This window comes from Carlito syrichta, unplaced genomic scaffold (assembly GCF_000164805.1).
Source record: "Carlito syrichta isolate Samal-C Ts95f unplaced genomic scaffold, Tarsius_syrichta-2.0.1 Scaffold308819, whole genome shotgun sequence".
Taxonomy (NCBI): domain Eukaryota; kingdom Metazoa; phylum Chordata; class Mammalia; order Primates; family Tarsiidae; genus Carlito; species Carlito syrichta.
In genome coordinates, this window is record NW_007252915.1 from 1,167,791 (window position 1) to 1,183,236 (window position 15,446).

The window sequence follows — 15,446 nt, forward strand, 5'->3', positions numbered from 1 at the left end:
GCAGCAAGCTCATGGTATAAATTCAGTAGGATTTTTGACTAGTTCTACCCTTAGGTTATTGTGCCTAACCTACAATATAGTACGATTTCCTCTTTTCTGGAAAACGAGACTGTATGCACCCCACCAGACACCTAGGAGCACTTTTAATTCAGCAAGGACAGAAACATAGCAGAACACGGCAGAATCAGGATGTTTTGAATTGGGTTAAAGAATGGGATTTATGGGAAAACTGAATGAAAATGTGTTTATGTTTTTTTAATTTGAATCTTTAAAAAGAATGAGTTAAGAATCTCAAAATCAGTATCAGATGTTGTGTAATGACTTCAACACAGCAAATAACATCATAAAACAAAATATTTTGAAATCTGGTTCTTTTTTTGCTCACCTGCTGCTGCTATGGTTCAAGGGGTCAGGGTTTCCACTGTGAAGGTTCCTAACAACCAAAAGTAATGTGGAGGAAATGCTTTAGCCCTACTAAAGTTCTCAGCAGTAACGAAGAAACAGCAAACTCCTAATGTTAACTGGTAAGTAGAGGGAAAATGTATGTTTTAGTATCAGAATCATTTTAACTTTCCTTCATTAGGAAATAACGAATTTAGAAGAGACAAGTACTTCCACTGGGGAAAAGAAATCCTCATCAATAAATGGTGATGAGAAAATTAGATAGTCACATGAAGAAGAATGAAACTGGATCCATATTTCTTACCATATACAAAACCAACTCAAAATAGATTAAAGACTTAAACATAAGACCTGAAACTATAAAAATACTAGAATAAAACTGAGGGAAAACTCTCCTGGATATTGGACGAGGCAAAGAATTTATGACTAAGACCTCAAAAGCACAGGCAACAAAACCAAAAAATTGACGAATGAGACTTAAATTAAAAAAGTCTAATTTCAGTTTAAGAAATAATCAACAGAGTGAAGAGACAACTTGTTGAGTGTAAGAAAATACTTGCAAACTATTACTCCGACAGGGGACTGATATCCAGAATATACAAGGAACTCAACAGGAAAAAAATACAAATAATCCCATTAAAAAGTGGGCATCATCTCTATAATAAATAAAAAAATTATCTGGGCTGAGTAGCAGACCTGTAGTTCCGGCTCCTCGGAAGGCTGAGATGGAAGGATCGCTGGAGCCCAGCAGGTCGACACCGGGGTGGCTGTGAGCGTGCTACTGTACTCTAGTCTGGGCGATGGAGTGAGACTCCAACTCAAAAAAAAAAAAGGTGGGCAAAGGACATGAAGAGCCTTTTTTCAAAAGAAGACAAACAAATGGCCAACAGGTATATAAAGAAAGGCTCAACATCACTAATCATCAGAGAAACGCAAAGCAAAACCACAGTTAGACATCATCTTACTCCAGTCAGGATGGTTATTACCAAAACAGAAATTATGAATGTTGGCAAGGATGGGGAGAAATGGGAACTCTGATACACTGTCAGTAGGGGGGTAAATTGGTGCAGCCACTATGGAAGACAGTATAGAAACTTACAAAAAACTCAAAACAGAAATATAATTTGATCCAGAGATTCCGTTACTGAGTATCTACCCAGAGGAAAAGAAATAAGACGTCAAAAGGACACCTGCGCTCTCATGTTTATGGCAGCTCTATCCACAGCAGCAAAGATATGGAATCAACCTGAGTATTCCGCAGATGAACAGATAAAGAAGATATGGCATGTCTACGCAATGGAATACTACTTGGCCATAAAAAAAAGAATGAAATCTTTCCGTTTGCAGCAACATGGATGGAACCAGAGGCTTTATCTTAAGCGAAATAAGCTAGGCACAAAAAGACACACCTTGCACATGCTTATGTATGAGAGCTAAAAAATTTGATCACATTGAAACGGAGAGTGGAAAGGTACATAACAGAGACTGGGAAGGGTGAGAGATGGAGGAGAGGAGAGGATGAAGATAAATGGGTTAAAGGGTACAAACATACCATAGCAAAAAGGAATATATTCAATATTGCACAGCATAGTAGGGTTACTATGGATGTACCGAAAATGCATTTTACTTGGGTGATGTACACCCTAAAGACCTTGAATTGATCACTAGGCATTATGTGTATGCATGCAACAAAATTTCACATGTGTGCCATAAATCTGTACAAATACAAATTTTTAAAAAATTGAAATAAGATTTTCTATGAAAGATAATAAAAACTTTTCCCAGTCAACAAGTTACATGTTACTAACATTTTTCTCTGTATAATAAATGTGCTCATATATGGTTAAGTGAATGAGTAAATGAGATAATTTCATCATCACTTTTCTTGTTATTTTCACAGAAAAGTAAGACTGGACCCCTGTTTATTTTCTTTTTTTAGGCTGTGTCTGTCTCTGTCTTCTTTTCTTCAAAGTCCTTTGCTGAAGTCGAGGTACATGCCCTTAAATCTGGGATCTTGGTGTTCACTTATCAGGTCTCACACAGGGTTCGTGAACATGAGCTGCCAAGGTTCTCTAGTACACATGCTAGTCATTTGTTCAGTTTTAAATAGGGAGATCTAACTATTTCCAAGTTTCTGGAACATCCCAATGAGGAGGCAAGAGCAGGAAGCTGCACGTTCCTCGGGGACCACTGAAATCACAGAAGTGGGCCCAAATAGGACACTTCTGAACTTGGGCTAGACTCTAGAGTTACAAGCAGCAGAACAATGTGTGCTAGAGCTAACAACTCACTCTTTGCATCTAGTACTGCCAAAAACAAAATACTACTCGCTACCCCTTCTCCTAAGAAAGGCAACACACAGTTCTGGGCTTTTAAGAAACGTGCCATCAGCTTTATTAAGTCCTGTTTCCAAACTGCAGACCATTATGGGCTTAGTTTAATGATTACATTTAATTCCATCCAGCTCCTCCGTAGGGGTCAACAGTAGCTTAACTTAATTAAAATAAGCCTTCAGTGAGCACACACAAGACACCAGGCCCTTCATTCATGTATCCTCCACCTACTCAGCTGTTTCCTGAGCACTAGCTGCCTTTGGAAGTCTGCAGTCCAGCGAGCAGTGAGTCTTGGGCCAGGCACAGCCAAGGTATTCGTCCCTTTCACTCGGAGCCAACTTGAAGTTCTGGCCTTCGCAGGCTCCCAGGGCATCCCTCTACTACTCAGGCAACCTCAGTTCTCGCTTTACTGAGTTCACTACACAGCGCCATATTTCCTACCTTTTACCTCCAGATATTTCCGTATAGACAGCCATCTTCTCTTTTGGTTTCCGAGAAAAAAAGCCCTCTAAGGTTAAGCTTTTCCCACAGTGCTATGGATTCTATCATTTCTCCTGTGTTCCTCAGAATATTTTTCCATCAAGCATTCTTTTTTCTATCTTTATCCCTTTACCAGGTACTTCAAGTTTTTCCGACCGTGAAGAAACATACAGAGGTTTATACCTATCTTGAATGATTTCTCCCCTTTCTACTCTTCCCAAATATTCCCACGAGAACCCTGCCACCACCACTTTAACTCCTCAGAATCTACCACCTACCTGAACCTACCCCATAATCTGGTGTCTTATCCACAGAATTACTAAAGCTTTTCTAAAACCAAAAATGATCCCTAGGCCTTTAATCCAACGATCTTTTCCATGGTGTTGCTCTTCAATGGTCTCTTTGAATCCATCAGCTGAAACTGTTTATTATCAACCTTTAAAATAATCTCTAATCTCTTTTCATTTTTCTTTCTTTCTTGTTTTATGAGTTGGGTCTCACTCTGTCACCCAGGCTGGAGTGTGGTGGCACGAGCACAGCTCACCACAGCTTAGGCCTCCTGGGCTCAGGCAATTCTTCCGCTTCAGCCTCCCAAGTAACTGGGACTACAGGTGTACACCAGCACACGTGGATAATTTTTTTTTTTTTTTTTTGTACAGCTGAGGTCTCCCTATATTGCCTAGTCTGGTCTTGAGCTCTTGGGCTCAAACACTCCTCCTGCCTCGGCCTCCTAAAGGGCTGGGATAACAGGCATAAACCACCATGCCCGGCCTCTTTTCATTTTCATGAAGCCACACTACATTGTTTGCGTTTTAGACTCTCTGATTTCTCTAATTTTGTCTATGTTGGTTCCTGATGTTTTATTCTCACTTGCTAATTGGTAACCTAAAGCAGTAGCTTTCAGCTTTTTGTGGTGATGGTTGTTATGACAAGCAATGTTCACGGAAAAGAGAGACTTCTTTCCCTCCCTGTTCTTGTCCACCACTGGGATCGAATAATTCATCCAATTTATCAGCTTCAAGGACCAAAATTTTCTTTTTTTTAACCAGAGGAGTCTTGCATTTTCTGTCATTCCTATAAGCCTATCCTAGAGCCAGGCCTGGCTCTCTTGACTCTTCCTTTATTCAGGAACCAAGTGGGTCTCCTGCATCTGCTATCTCAGGCAGCTGGAAATTCACATCTCAACAGTTGGCTTTGGGTTTAGCTGAAGAGTCTTGAGCTTAAGCAAGTTTACCAGGGCTATACCTTGGAGTAACAGGCCCGTGTCTAGTTGATAATAAAAGAGTATTTTACTTTTCATATGCCACTGTCTTCATACATATATCTCCTTTAGAGCCTCCTGGAGAAGAAAACCTGTGGTTTAAAGGAGAATTTGTACACTCCTGAAACGTCAGGCCATAATGATATCTTTTTTCTCCTCTTAACTAGATTTTTTAAATTTGTCAACTAACACTTGCTTCTTGTAACGTCAGATAATATAGAACTATATAGAGAAAAAGTTTTAAAAAACTTTTGTTCCCTTCTTCATATTACAAACTTCACTAAAGCCATCAAGACTTAAGAGCTTATGTATCATACCTTTATTTAAAAATATCAATAAATCTACATATGTGAGATAAATGTTTAAACAAAATTGGGATCATATCTTACTGTTTTTTATTGCCACTTGCCATATTTCCGTATGTCACTCTGTTTTCACTTCTATCTCACAACAAGCCATGGGCAGCCTTCCGGGTCAACATATGTGGATGCAACTGGTTCTTTTCATTACCTAAGACCTGTAATAGTAAGATCCTTTCCCCCTCATGCCTATAATCTCATAGTAACCTTCTGCCGATCTCCTTGCCTCCATTCTCTTATGAGAACCACAGAACATAGGAATATTAAAAATCAAAAATCAAACAGCAATGTATTTCTGATGAAAAAACTGGTATCGCTGGATAAAAAATGTGGTACATATACAGGATGGAATATTATGCAGCCATAAATAAGGACAAAATTATGAACTCTGCAGCAACTTGAATGGACTTTGAGGCTATAATACTGAATGATCTATCACAGAAACAAAGAAAAGTGTCACATGTTCTCACTCAAAAGCGAACCTTGAACAACTACTGTAATACTATAAGAAAGGGATCGGCAGTAGTGGGAGACTGCCAAGGGAGGGTGGGGGAGGGATTGGCAGTAGTGGGAAACTGCCAGGGGAAATGGGGCACACCTTATCAACAAGGGTACCTGCATAATGAACATTCATATACCTAATCCTGAATTGTACTCCGTGTATTTAAAATTAAAAATTTTTTTAAAACTGGTATATCAAAAGATTAACCAACTTGTCCAAGAATAATACATTAGTGGGAAAGATAGCTATTGATTAACTCAACAAATATTTGTGCAGCATCTAACATGTGGATCTGGTATTGCAAAACTTATATTCCAGAAAGAGACATGTAAAAAGCAAGGATACAAATAAACATGAAAAATAGCGGGAGTGATTAGAACCGAGAAGGAAAAAACAGGATAAAATAACATGCTACTTTAGATAGTATGCATGTGAAAACATCTTAGAGTACATGACATCTAACCTTTTACCTAAACAATAATGAGAGAACAAAAAAATGCAAGAAAAAGGTGAGGCAAAAATACTCCAGGGAAAAAACAAAAACGGTAAAAACACAGAGGAAACCAGTGTTCCCGGTGTGCACCGAGGTTCTCTGGCAAGAAGAGCTGCAGGAAATGATGTCCAAAAAGTCGGCAGGGAGCAGATCACACAAAGCACTGGGGGAGGAGCAAGGAGCTTGGACTGAGAACTCTTCAAGGATTTTCAGTAAGGAGTAACATGATCAGATCTACATTTTAAAAGCTATATTTTTTACACTGTAAAAAAAGGGATTACTCAGCCTCTAGATCAAGAAAGGATAGAAAGAAATCAAGAATGGAACAGGGCTATCACTGCAGGAGCAGACGTAAGTAATGGCAGTGGCTTCGATTAGGGTATTAACAAGCCAGTAGAGAGATGGGGACAGATTTGACAAACATTCGGAAGAGAATTTCAATCAACTTGCTGATGAAATGGGTGGGGGTCTGAGAAAAAGGGGAGTGCCAAGGATGAATATTAAGTATTTACTGGTAAAACTGGTACCTGTGGTGATTTTCTGTGATGGAACAAAATAGGGAACATCATCATCACAAGTTCTGATTCAGACAAGTTAAGATGCTTACTAGACTTCTACACGGGATGCTAATTAGGTAGATGGAAACAAATGCGACGCACAGGGGAGAACAAATTGTAAATTTACAAGTCATCAGCACATCCATGGTATTTAAAGCCATGAAACCAGAGACGCTCACTGAGGGTAACAGTGTGGCAGAGAACTCAGGAGGTAGGTTAGGGGCCCCTGAACACACAGAGGTCCTTGGTGTGCGCTAGGTGGGAGGGGAGCCGGGATATGTGACTGAAAAGGTGCAGCCAGGGAGGCAGGAGTGAAATCACAAGCATGTGGTGCTCTGGAAACAGCACATGAAAAAAGTTTTAGGAAGGAGGCCGGGGTCAACTGTCAAACGCTAAAGACTGGTTAAGTCACACAAATACTAAATACTGACCATTCAATCTGGCATGCTGAACACTTTGACAAGAAAGGTAGGTAGGAAACAGGTAGGAGAAGAGAGAGAGGAATAGAAACCAGCCTGCAATAGGCTGTTTTAGGAGGCCAGATGTAGAGAAAGTATTGACAGTTTTTACTTTTTAGAGACGTGTCACAGCGAAGTCGAGCAGACAGTACAGAGAGTTCTCATGTATCTTCCAGCCCACATATGAACAGCCTACCCTACAGGGGCGCATGGGATACAGATAATGAACCTGCACTGACACATCATTATCACCTGAAGTCCACAGTTTACACGAGGCCTCCCTCTTGGAACCAACTGTGTGTTCTGTGGGTTTGGACAGATGGCAAGGAGGACCGTACAGAGCAGCTACACTACCCGAAGAATCCTCCGTGTTGCGGCTATTCATCCCCCTCAGCAACCACTTAGTCTTCTGCTGTCTCCACAGTTCTGTCTTTTCCAGAACATCAGACAGTCAGAGTCACAGCCTTTATGGACGGGTTTCTTTGACTCAGCGATACACATGTACGTTTCCTCCATGTCTTACCATGGCTTAACAGTTCATTTCCCTTTCGTGCTGAGTAACATTCCATCGTCCGAATGTCCCACAGTCTATCGATCCATTCACCCGCAGAAGGACATGCTGGGCAATCGTGAATAACGCTGCCATACATACCCACATGTAGGTTTTGGTGGAATATAGTTTGCAACTGATCTGGGTGAATACCAAGGGGTGTGGCTGCCAGATTTTATTGTAAGAGTATGTTTAGTTTTGTAAGAAACTGCCAAACTGTACCCCAAAGTGGCTGCCCCGATTTGCATTCCCACCCTGCGCGAAAGAGAATTTCTGTTGCTTCACTTCCTTGCCAGCATTTGGTGCTGTTAGTGATTTGGCTTTTGGTCATTTTAATAGGTGTATAGTGGTATCTCCTTATGGGTTTGATTTGCAGTACCCTAGTTATATGTGATGCTGGATGTCTTTTGATAGGCTTACTCGTCATCTGTGCATCTTCCTTGCGGTAGTATCTACACAGGTCTTTTGGCCATTTTTCAATCTTTTCTTTTAACGTTGAGTTTTAAGAGGTCATTGGATATTTTGGGTAACCGTGCTTTATTAGATATGTATTTTGCAAGTATTTTCTCCCAATCTGTGGTTTATCTTCTCAATCTCCTATGATTGTCTTTTGCAGAGCAGAGCTTCACAATTTTAATGAATTCCAGCTTAGCGATTATTTAATTTATGGATTATACCTTTGGTGTTGTTTCTAAAAAGTTATCACCTACCCAGGGTCCCCTAGCATTTATCCTAGGCTGTCTTCTATAAGACTTATGGTTTTGCATTTTACATTTAGGGTTAGGATCCATTTTGAGCTATTTCTTGTGAAGAGTGTAATATCTGTGTCTAGATGCATGCTTTTCAAATAGATGTCTAATCATTCTAGCACCATTAGTTGAAAAGACTCTTTCCTTCATTGTATTGACTTTATTCCTTTGCTAAAGATCAGTCAACTCTACACACACAAACATACACACACACGTACGGGGGGTCTCTTTCAGGGCTCTCAAATTCTGTTCCATTGATATATTTGTCTATTCTTTCAACAATACCACTCTGTCTTGAGTGGTACTGTAGTTTTATAACAAGTCTTAAAATCAGGAACTGTCAATCCTATGACTCTGTTTTCTTTCAATAGAGTTGGTTATTCTAGTTCTTTTTGCCTTTCCATATAAAGATTAGAACCAGTTTGCTGATATACACAAGATAATTTGCTGGGATTTTGATTGGGATTATACTGAATCTATAGATCCAGTTGAGAAGTGACATCTTAAAAATATTGTGTCTTTCTATTCATAAATATGGACTATTTCTTCATTTATTTTGTTCTTTGACATCTTTCATCAAAGTTTCATAGTTTTCCTTGGATCATGTACATATTTTGTTGGATTTACCTAGGTATTTCAAATTTTGGGGGGTGCTAATGTAAAGGGCAATGTGTTCTAATTTCAAATTCCAATTTTTCATTGCTGACATACATCAGTGTGACTGGACTTTTAAACATTTTAATTTTTAAAAATGTATAAATGTATGAGGCTGCAGTGTAATTTTGTTACGTGCATAGACTGCGTGGTAGTGACTGACATTTATATACTAACCTTGTATCCTGTAACCTTTCTATAATTGCTTATTAGTTCTAGGAGGTTTTTTTTGTTTTATTTTTGTCACCTCTTAGATTTTCTACATGGGCAATGATGTCATTTGCGAACAAAGGCATTTTTATTTCTTTCTTTCCAGTCAGTATGCCTTTTATTTCCTTTTCTTATTTCATAGCATTTGCTAGAAATTCCAATGTTGAAAAGGGATGGTGAGAGGAGACATCCTTGTCTTGTTTCTAATCTTAGCAGAAAGGTTCAAGCTTCTCTTCATTAAGTAAGATGTTAGCTGTATGGTTTTTGTAGGTATGTGGCAGGGAGCTTTTAGAAAATGCTTCAAAACATATATCACAATTAAAATGTTCCAGTTTGATAATGCAAAATGCCATGCTCAGTGCCTGCAGCTAAAACCATAAGCCTCTTTTGTAATGCCCTGCTCAGTGCCTGCAGCCAAAACCATAGGCTTGTGCTATTGTTACCAAAAGTACAAAACCTTACACTGTGAAAAGTCCCTTCCCCCCAAAGCCCATGTAAAACCTATATAAGCTGAGACTCGACTGCGATTGGCGCCCAGCCTTTGCAACTGGAGTCCGCTGGGCCGAATGCCGGCATTCCAGTAATAAATGCTTATCAGCCTCAGTGTCACGGTCTTTCTGATTTGTTTTCCTGCAACATTTCTTGGTGTGTTGGCCCAGAAAGCGGAGAATTCAGAGGCCGTGTTTTCCACCTCCCTTGTCACCGGGATACGACCTCTGGGGCAAAGGGAGAGGCTACCTCGCCTGACGCCAACAGACCAGTTGATCTGTAGGGGAGAAGCCCCCTGGCATCCTGGGGCAAGGATACCGAAAGCACAAGAGAATCCAGTGAGGCACAGGAACCAGCATAAGGAGCAACACCTGATGGAAAGGGTAGGAACTGGGGTTACGTGGAACAGACCTGTCCTTAAGAGACTGAAGGGGAGCCTGATCAACTCCTGGAGTCCGCTAGTAGTCTCAAACCTGAAGGAAAGGGTTAGAGGCAGTGGAAGGAAACACTGTAGATTCCAAGGTCCTGGGTGGAGGATTGGAATTGTTGTGCAATTGTGTATAAATGAGACAGACAGTGGAAGTGTTCCGACCCAACCAAAGGGCCAGAATGAATGTTGAGTCCTAATCTAAACCAGTGGTAACCTCATACAGCTGAAGGTGGTCCCAGACCCATAATAGGGTTGGTCCAGGTTGGGGGTTTATACCAACCCACCGATTGCTAAGAGGTGTCTGAAATATCTCCACAAGGAATACGGCTGGAGACAGATGAAATAATTGTTCCCCTTGCCTCTTTTTCCTCTTTCTATGTACCTGGTGTCTTTTAGGGAGAGGAAAATGGGTAAAACACAAAATAAAAACATCCCCCTTGAATGTATGTTGAAAAATTTTTGGCAAGGTTACTCAGGAGACTGTGGTGTGAAACTGACTCAGAGAAAGCTCCAAACATTATGTAAAACAGACTGGTCTCCTTGCTGGGTGAAATGGCCCACAGAAGGGTCACTAGATAAAAGAAGAGTTGTTAAGGTATTCAGAACCATCATAGGAAACCCAGGTCCTGGCCGCCCTAATCAGTCCCATACCTTGACTACTGGCAAGATGCAGTCCTTGCTCGTCCGTCTTGGTTGAAAGTTTGCTGGGAAAAAACCTGCAAAATTCTGACGGCACTTAAGTTGGCTCCTTCCAAGTGCCTGCCCGAACCAAACAAGCCCGTTCTGGCTAATGAAACAGAAGGAGACACACCAGCTCCTCACCCACTTTTGAAAGGCTGAATACAAGGTCTCAAAGAGAAAGGTTCAAATCCACCAAGAGAAGGTTAGGTATCTCGGTTTCCACCTGTCTCAAGGGCAATGCCAGCTTGGCCCAGAAAAAAAAAAAAATCAAACCATCTGCTCAATCCTGATCCCATTCTCCCAACGTCAAGTCTGGGAATTTCTCAGAGCCACAGGATTCTGTAGAATCTGGATACCTAACTTCTCTATTTTAGCAAAGCCCCTTTATGACGCCACAAAGTGGGGAGAATGGGAGCCCCTGCTTTAGAAACAAGCCCAACAAAGGGCCTTTGAAAAAATTAAGCAGGCTCTCATCAACACGCCTGGCTTAAAGTTCCCAAACGTAACCAAGCCCTTCTTTTCATATGCGCATAAGCGCTCTGGCATAGCAATAGGGCTACTAACTCAGATATTAAGGTCATGGCACAGACCCACAGCATACTTGTCAAAGCAACTGAACTCAGTCACTCAAGGTTGGCTACCTTGTTTGCAAGCACTTGCGGCTACAGCCCTTCTGGTGGCAAAAGCTGACAAACTAACTATGGGACCCCAAAAGTCACTTGGGTTACAGAAGCTCGAGCAGTACCACAAAACCCTCTCAGAAGGCATGAAGAAAAAAAGGGGGAAAGCCCATGAACACAAGCAAAATCTCAAAAGTGCTCCAAGGATCCGATAAGAGCCCAAGCCAATTCGGCGAAAAACTTGGCAAGGCCTTCAGACTGTACACTCCCTTTGACACGGAAGCAGCTAAAAGTCAGTGGATGGTAAATGCGGTCTTTGTCGGACAAGCCCAAGGAGACATCCAACGCAAACTACACAACGGACAAGCCCAAGGAGACATCCAACGCAAACTACACAAGTTAGAGGGCTTTGCTGAAATGAACACCAGTCAGCTGCTGGAAATTACAACAAAAGTGTTTGTCAACCAAGACCAGGAAGCCCAACAAGAAACAGACCGAAGACTGAAGACAAAGCTAACTTTTCCTGCCGCAGCCATGTTAGGATACCCGGTACCTGTCCAACATGGACAAGCCTGAGGCCAAGGCCAGGGTCAGGGCAGAGGCCAACCTGACGGCCACCCAGAGATGATGCCGGGACCGGACCAGCACGTTAACAGGCTACCCTACTCTAACCAGAAACTGGGGAAAAAAATCAATGCCTGCATTTGTGCCCGAAATAACACAATTATTGGCCAAATGGCTAAAAATTACCTGAAAATTGCACACAACCTACTGGTTGCAAAGTTCAAAAAGAGTAAAACAAATAAATCAGACATTAAAATTGCAAATAAGCAAGCTATGCCAAGAAACTCACTTAAGCTGGGGCCCGCTCTTGCCAAGAGTCCTATTAAAAATTAGATCTAGCCCGACCAAGCAGACAGGCTACTCTCCTTTTAAGATCCTTTATGGAAGGCCACCCCCTCTTGTCAAAAATACACAAGGGAACTTCAAAAAGTTAGAAAACATCAGCTAAAGGCAGCAACTGCAGGCTCTAGGTACAGCCTTAAATACCTTGCATCACCAAATCAAAGAAGGGTTGCCAATACATTTAACCACAAACGCACACTCCTTAACCCAGGAGACATGGTATAAATAAAGAAATGGAATGCACAGCCCCTCAAACTCTTCTGGAGGGGCTCACTCACTGTCCTTTTGTGTACCCCAACTACAATAAAGGTTGCTGACGTGATCCCCTGGATCCACTACAGCAAAGTCAAACCAGCCGCTCAAAACTGGAAATGTGTGACTGACCTGTCAGTCTCACACAAACTGACCATCTGAAAAAGGGCAAACTCCACACCCCAAAGTTCGGAAAAGATCTGCAACCCTGCTCTAGTCACTCCAGAAGCTGACTGGTCAACGCACGCCGAAGCTTGAGGAATCTGCAGCCCTGCTTCAATGCCCACTGTAGAAGCTTGAGGAGACTGCAGTCAGAATACAGATACGTTTATTATTATTATTATTTATCTAAAACATAGCTTTAATGTACTGCTGCTCCTTGTCTCTATTTATCACTACAACCTTCACCCTAGTCTTTGCTACAGGACTAGCAAAAGCCGCACCAGCAAATTGGACGTGTGGCAAAAGGTTTTTACTAGCACTCTTCTCCCTCCTACAAACAGAACGTTTTGTTGTCGCTAGTTAATTTTCATTTTGTTGTCGCTAGTTACTTTTCATTTGGGCCTCCTTTATAAACCCGACCCATTGATCACCCTGCACATAGACGCTGTGACCCTCTTCCAGGAAACCTGCTGGATTCTCCCCTGCACAGCCCCACTGCTCATGAGGTCTGTTTCCAAATTCACTGAAACCATAGTCAAACAAAAAACAGCAGCCCACATAAGAATGTTAAATCACAATAATGCCCTTTAGCCCTAAAGGGGCCGAGCATCAAAGGGGGGAATGTAGTAGTGGGCTTTTAGAAAATGCTTCAAAACATATCACAATTAAAATGTTCCAGTTTGTTCATGCAAAACGCCATGCTCAGTACCTGTAGCCAAAACCACAAGCTTGTGCTACTGATATGAAAAGTACAAAACCTTACACCATGAAAAGCCCCTTCCCTGCAAAGCCAATGTAAAACCTATATAAGCTGATACCTGACCGCGATCAGGACCCAGCCTTTGCCACTGGAGTCTGCTGGGCCCAACGCCAGTGTTCCAGTAATAAACGCAGCTTCCTGCTTATCAGTCTCGGTGTCATGGTCTGATTTGTTTTCCTGCAGCAGGTATTCTTTATCAAGTTGAGGAAGATCCCCTGGTTTCCTGAGAGTTTGTTTTGTTGTTGTTTTTTATCATGAATGAATGTTGCATTTTTGTCAAATGCTTTTTCTGCATCTATTGCTAGGATCATGGGATTTTTTTTTTCTTTTCTAAGCTGTTGATGGGATAGATTGCACTTATTGATTTTCAAATACTGAACCAGCTTTATATACCTGGTATAAATCCCACCTGATCATGGTATATCATTTGTATATATTGTGGGATTCAATTTGCTAATATTTTGTTGAAGACTTTTGTGTCTATATTCAGGAGAGATACTGACATAATCATTTTGTCTTTGTTTTGATTCCGCTTTGTCTCAAAGACAAATTTGCGCACACAGAATCAAATACATTGCAGTTATTATTTTAAACAAATGGTTATCTGTTAGATTAATTAGGAATAAGAAAAATAAAAGTTTCTATTTTACCTTCACTTACTCATTATTGAAGGTGCTTCCTTTCTTTATGTAGATCCAAGTTTCTGACATGCCATTTTCCTTCTCTCTGAAGAACTTCTTGTAACATTTCTTGTAAGGCAAGTTTCCTGATAACAAATTCCCTCGGTTTTTGTCTGAGAAAGTTATTTATTTTCCCTTCATATTTGAAGGATAATTTCAAAGGGTACGGAATTCTAGGTTGATGTCTTCTTCTTTTCTCTCAATACTTTAAATATTTAATTCCACTCTTCTTGCTTGCATGGTTTCCTAGGAGAAGTCAACTATATTTCTTATCTTTGCTCTTCTATATGTAAAGTGTTTATTCCCTCTGATTTCTTTCAGAATTTTTAAAATTTATCTTTGATATTCTAAAGTTTGAATATAATATGCCTTGGCATAGTTTTTTTGGGGGGGGTTAGTTTTTTGTTTGTTTGTTTGTTTTACATTTATATTGCTTGGTGCTCTTGGAGCTTCTTGAATCTGTGTTTGATGTCTGATGCTAACACAGGGAAATCCTCAGCCATTGAAGACTCATTCAAATATTGAGTCTTTTTCTTTATACCTTGTGTAGTTATTCCATAGTTCTTGGATACTATCTTTTTTGTGTTTATCTTTTTTTTTTTTTTCTTTGCTTTTTGGTTTTGGAAGTTTCTATTGTCATACTGTCAAGCTCAGAGAGTCTTTCATCAGCCATGTCCAGACAAATGAACTCATCAAAGGCAGTCTTTATTTTTGTTACAGTGTTTCTAATCTCTAGCATTAAAAAAAAAAAAATTTCTTAGAATTTCCATCTCTATGCTTAAACTACCTATGCGTTCTTTTTATGTTGTCTACTTTTTCCATTAAAGTCCTTAAGATATTAGAAGTAGTTTTTAAAAATTCCTATTCTGATGATTCCAACATTCCTGCCATATCTGACTCTGGTTCCGATACTTGTTTAGTCTCTTCAAACTGTGCTTTTTGCCTCTAGTATGCTTTGTAATTTTTTGTTCGAAGGTGAACATGATACACTGCACAAAAGAAACTGCAGTAAATAGGTCTTTAGTAGTGCAGTGGTGTAAGAGAAGGGAAAGTATTCTACAGTGCTATGATGAGGTCTCAGTCATTTGGTGAACCTGTGCCCCTGAACGGTGAAATTCACACATGTCTCTCAGTATATTTTTTCATCCCTCTCCCCTTTTAGGTGGGAAACAAAAATATCAAATCCATGCACTCCTGGAGTTTACCTTCTCATGGGAAATTGAGCCTCTTGGCTCCTTTCACGCTGTGCTTCTGCTGCTACTTCAAAGCTAGGAAGACAATAATATGATTTTAAGAATCTCCCTTGTTCCAAACTCTCATGCTTGCTAGTCCCTGAAATTACTTCAACAGACTGCAAGACCTTCCCATTTACAATAAATAATAAAAGTTTTAAAATGCTAAATACAGCCAGGCTTGGTGGCTCAGCCTGTAATCCCAGCGCTTTGGGAGGCTGAGGTG

At 40.6% G+C, this 15,446-nt stretch overlaps 1 protein-coding gene across 3 annotated transcripts in view; it reads right to left on the minus strand.

Moving 5' to 3' along the window:
• The window catches only part of WARS2 (tryptophanyl tRNA synthetase 2, mitochondrial), an 87,637-nt gene that overhangs the window by 51,154 nt on the left and 21,037 nt on the right, over nt 1-15,446 (minus strand). Inside the window, exon 4 of one of the 3 annotated variants that reach the window (XM_021716458.1) lies at nt 7,369-7,373. The exons of the other annotated variants lie outside the window; for them this stretch is intronic. Within the exon in view, the coding sequence (XP_021572133.1) occupies nt 7,369-7,373 (5 nt within the window). The remainder of the gene's footprint in view (nt 1-7,368; nt 7,374-15,446) is intronic. 3 annotated transcript variants of the gene reach the window in all.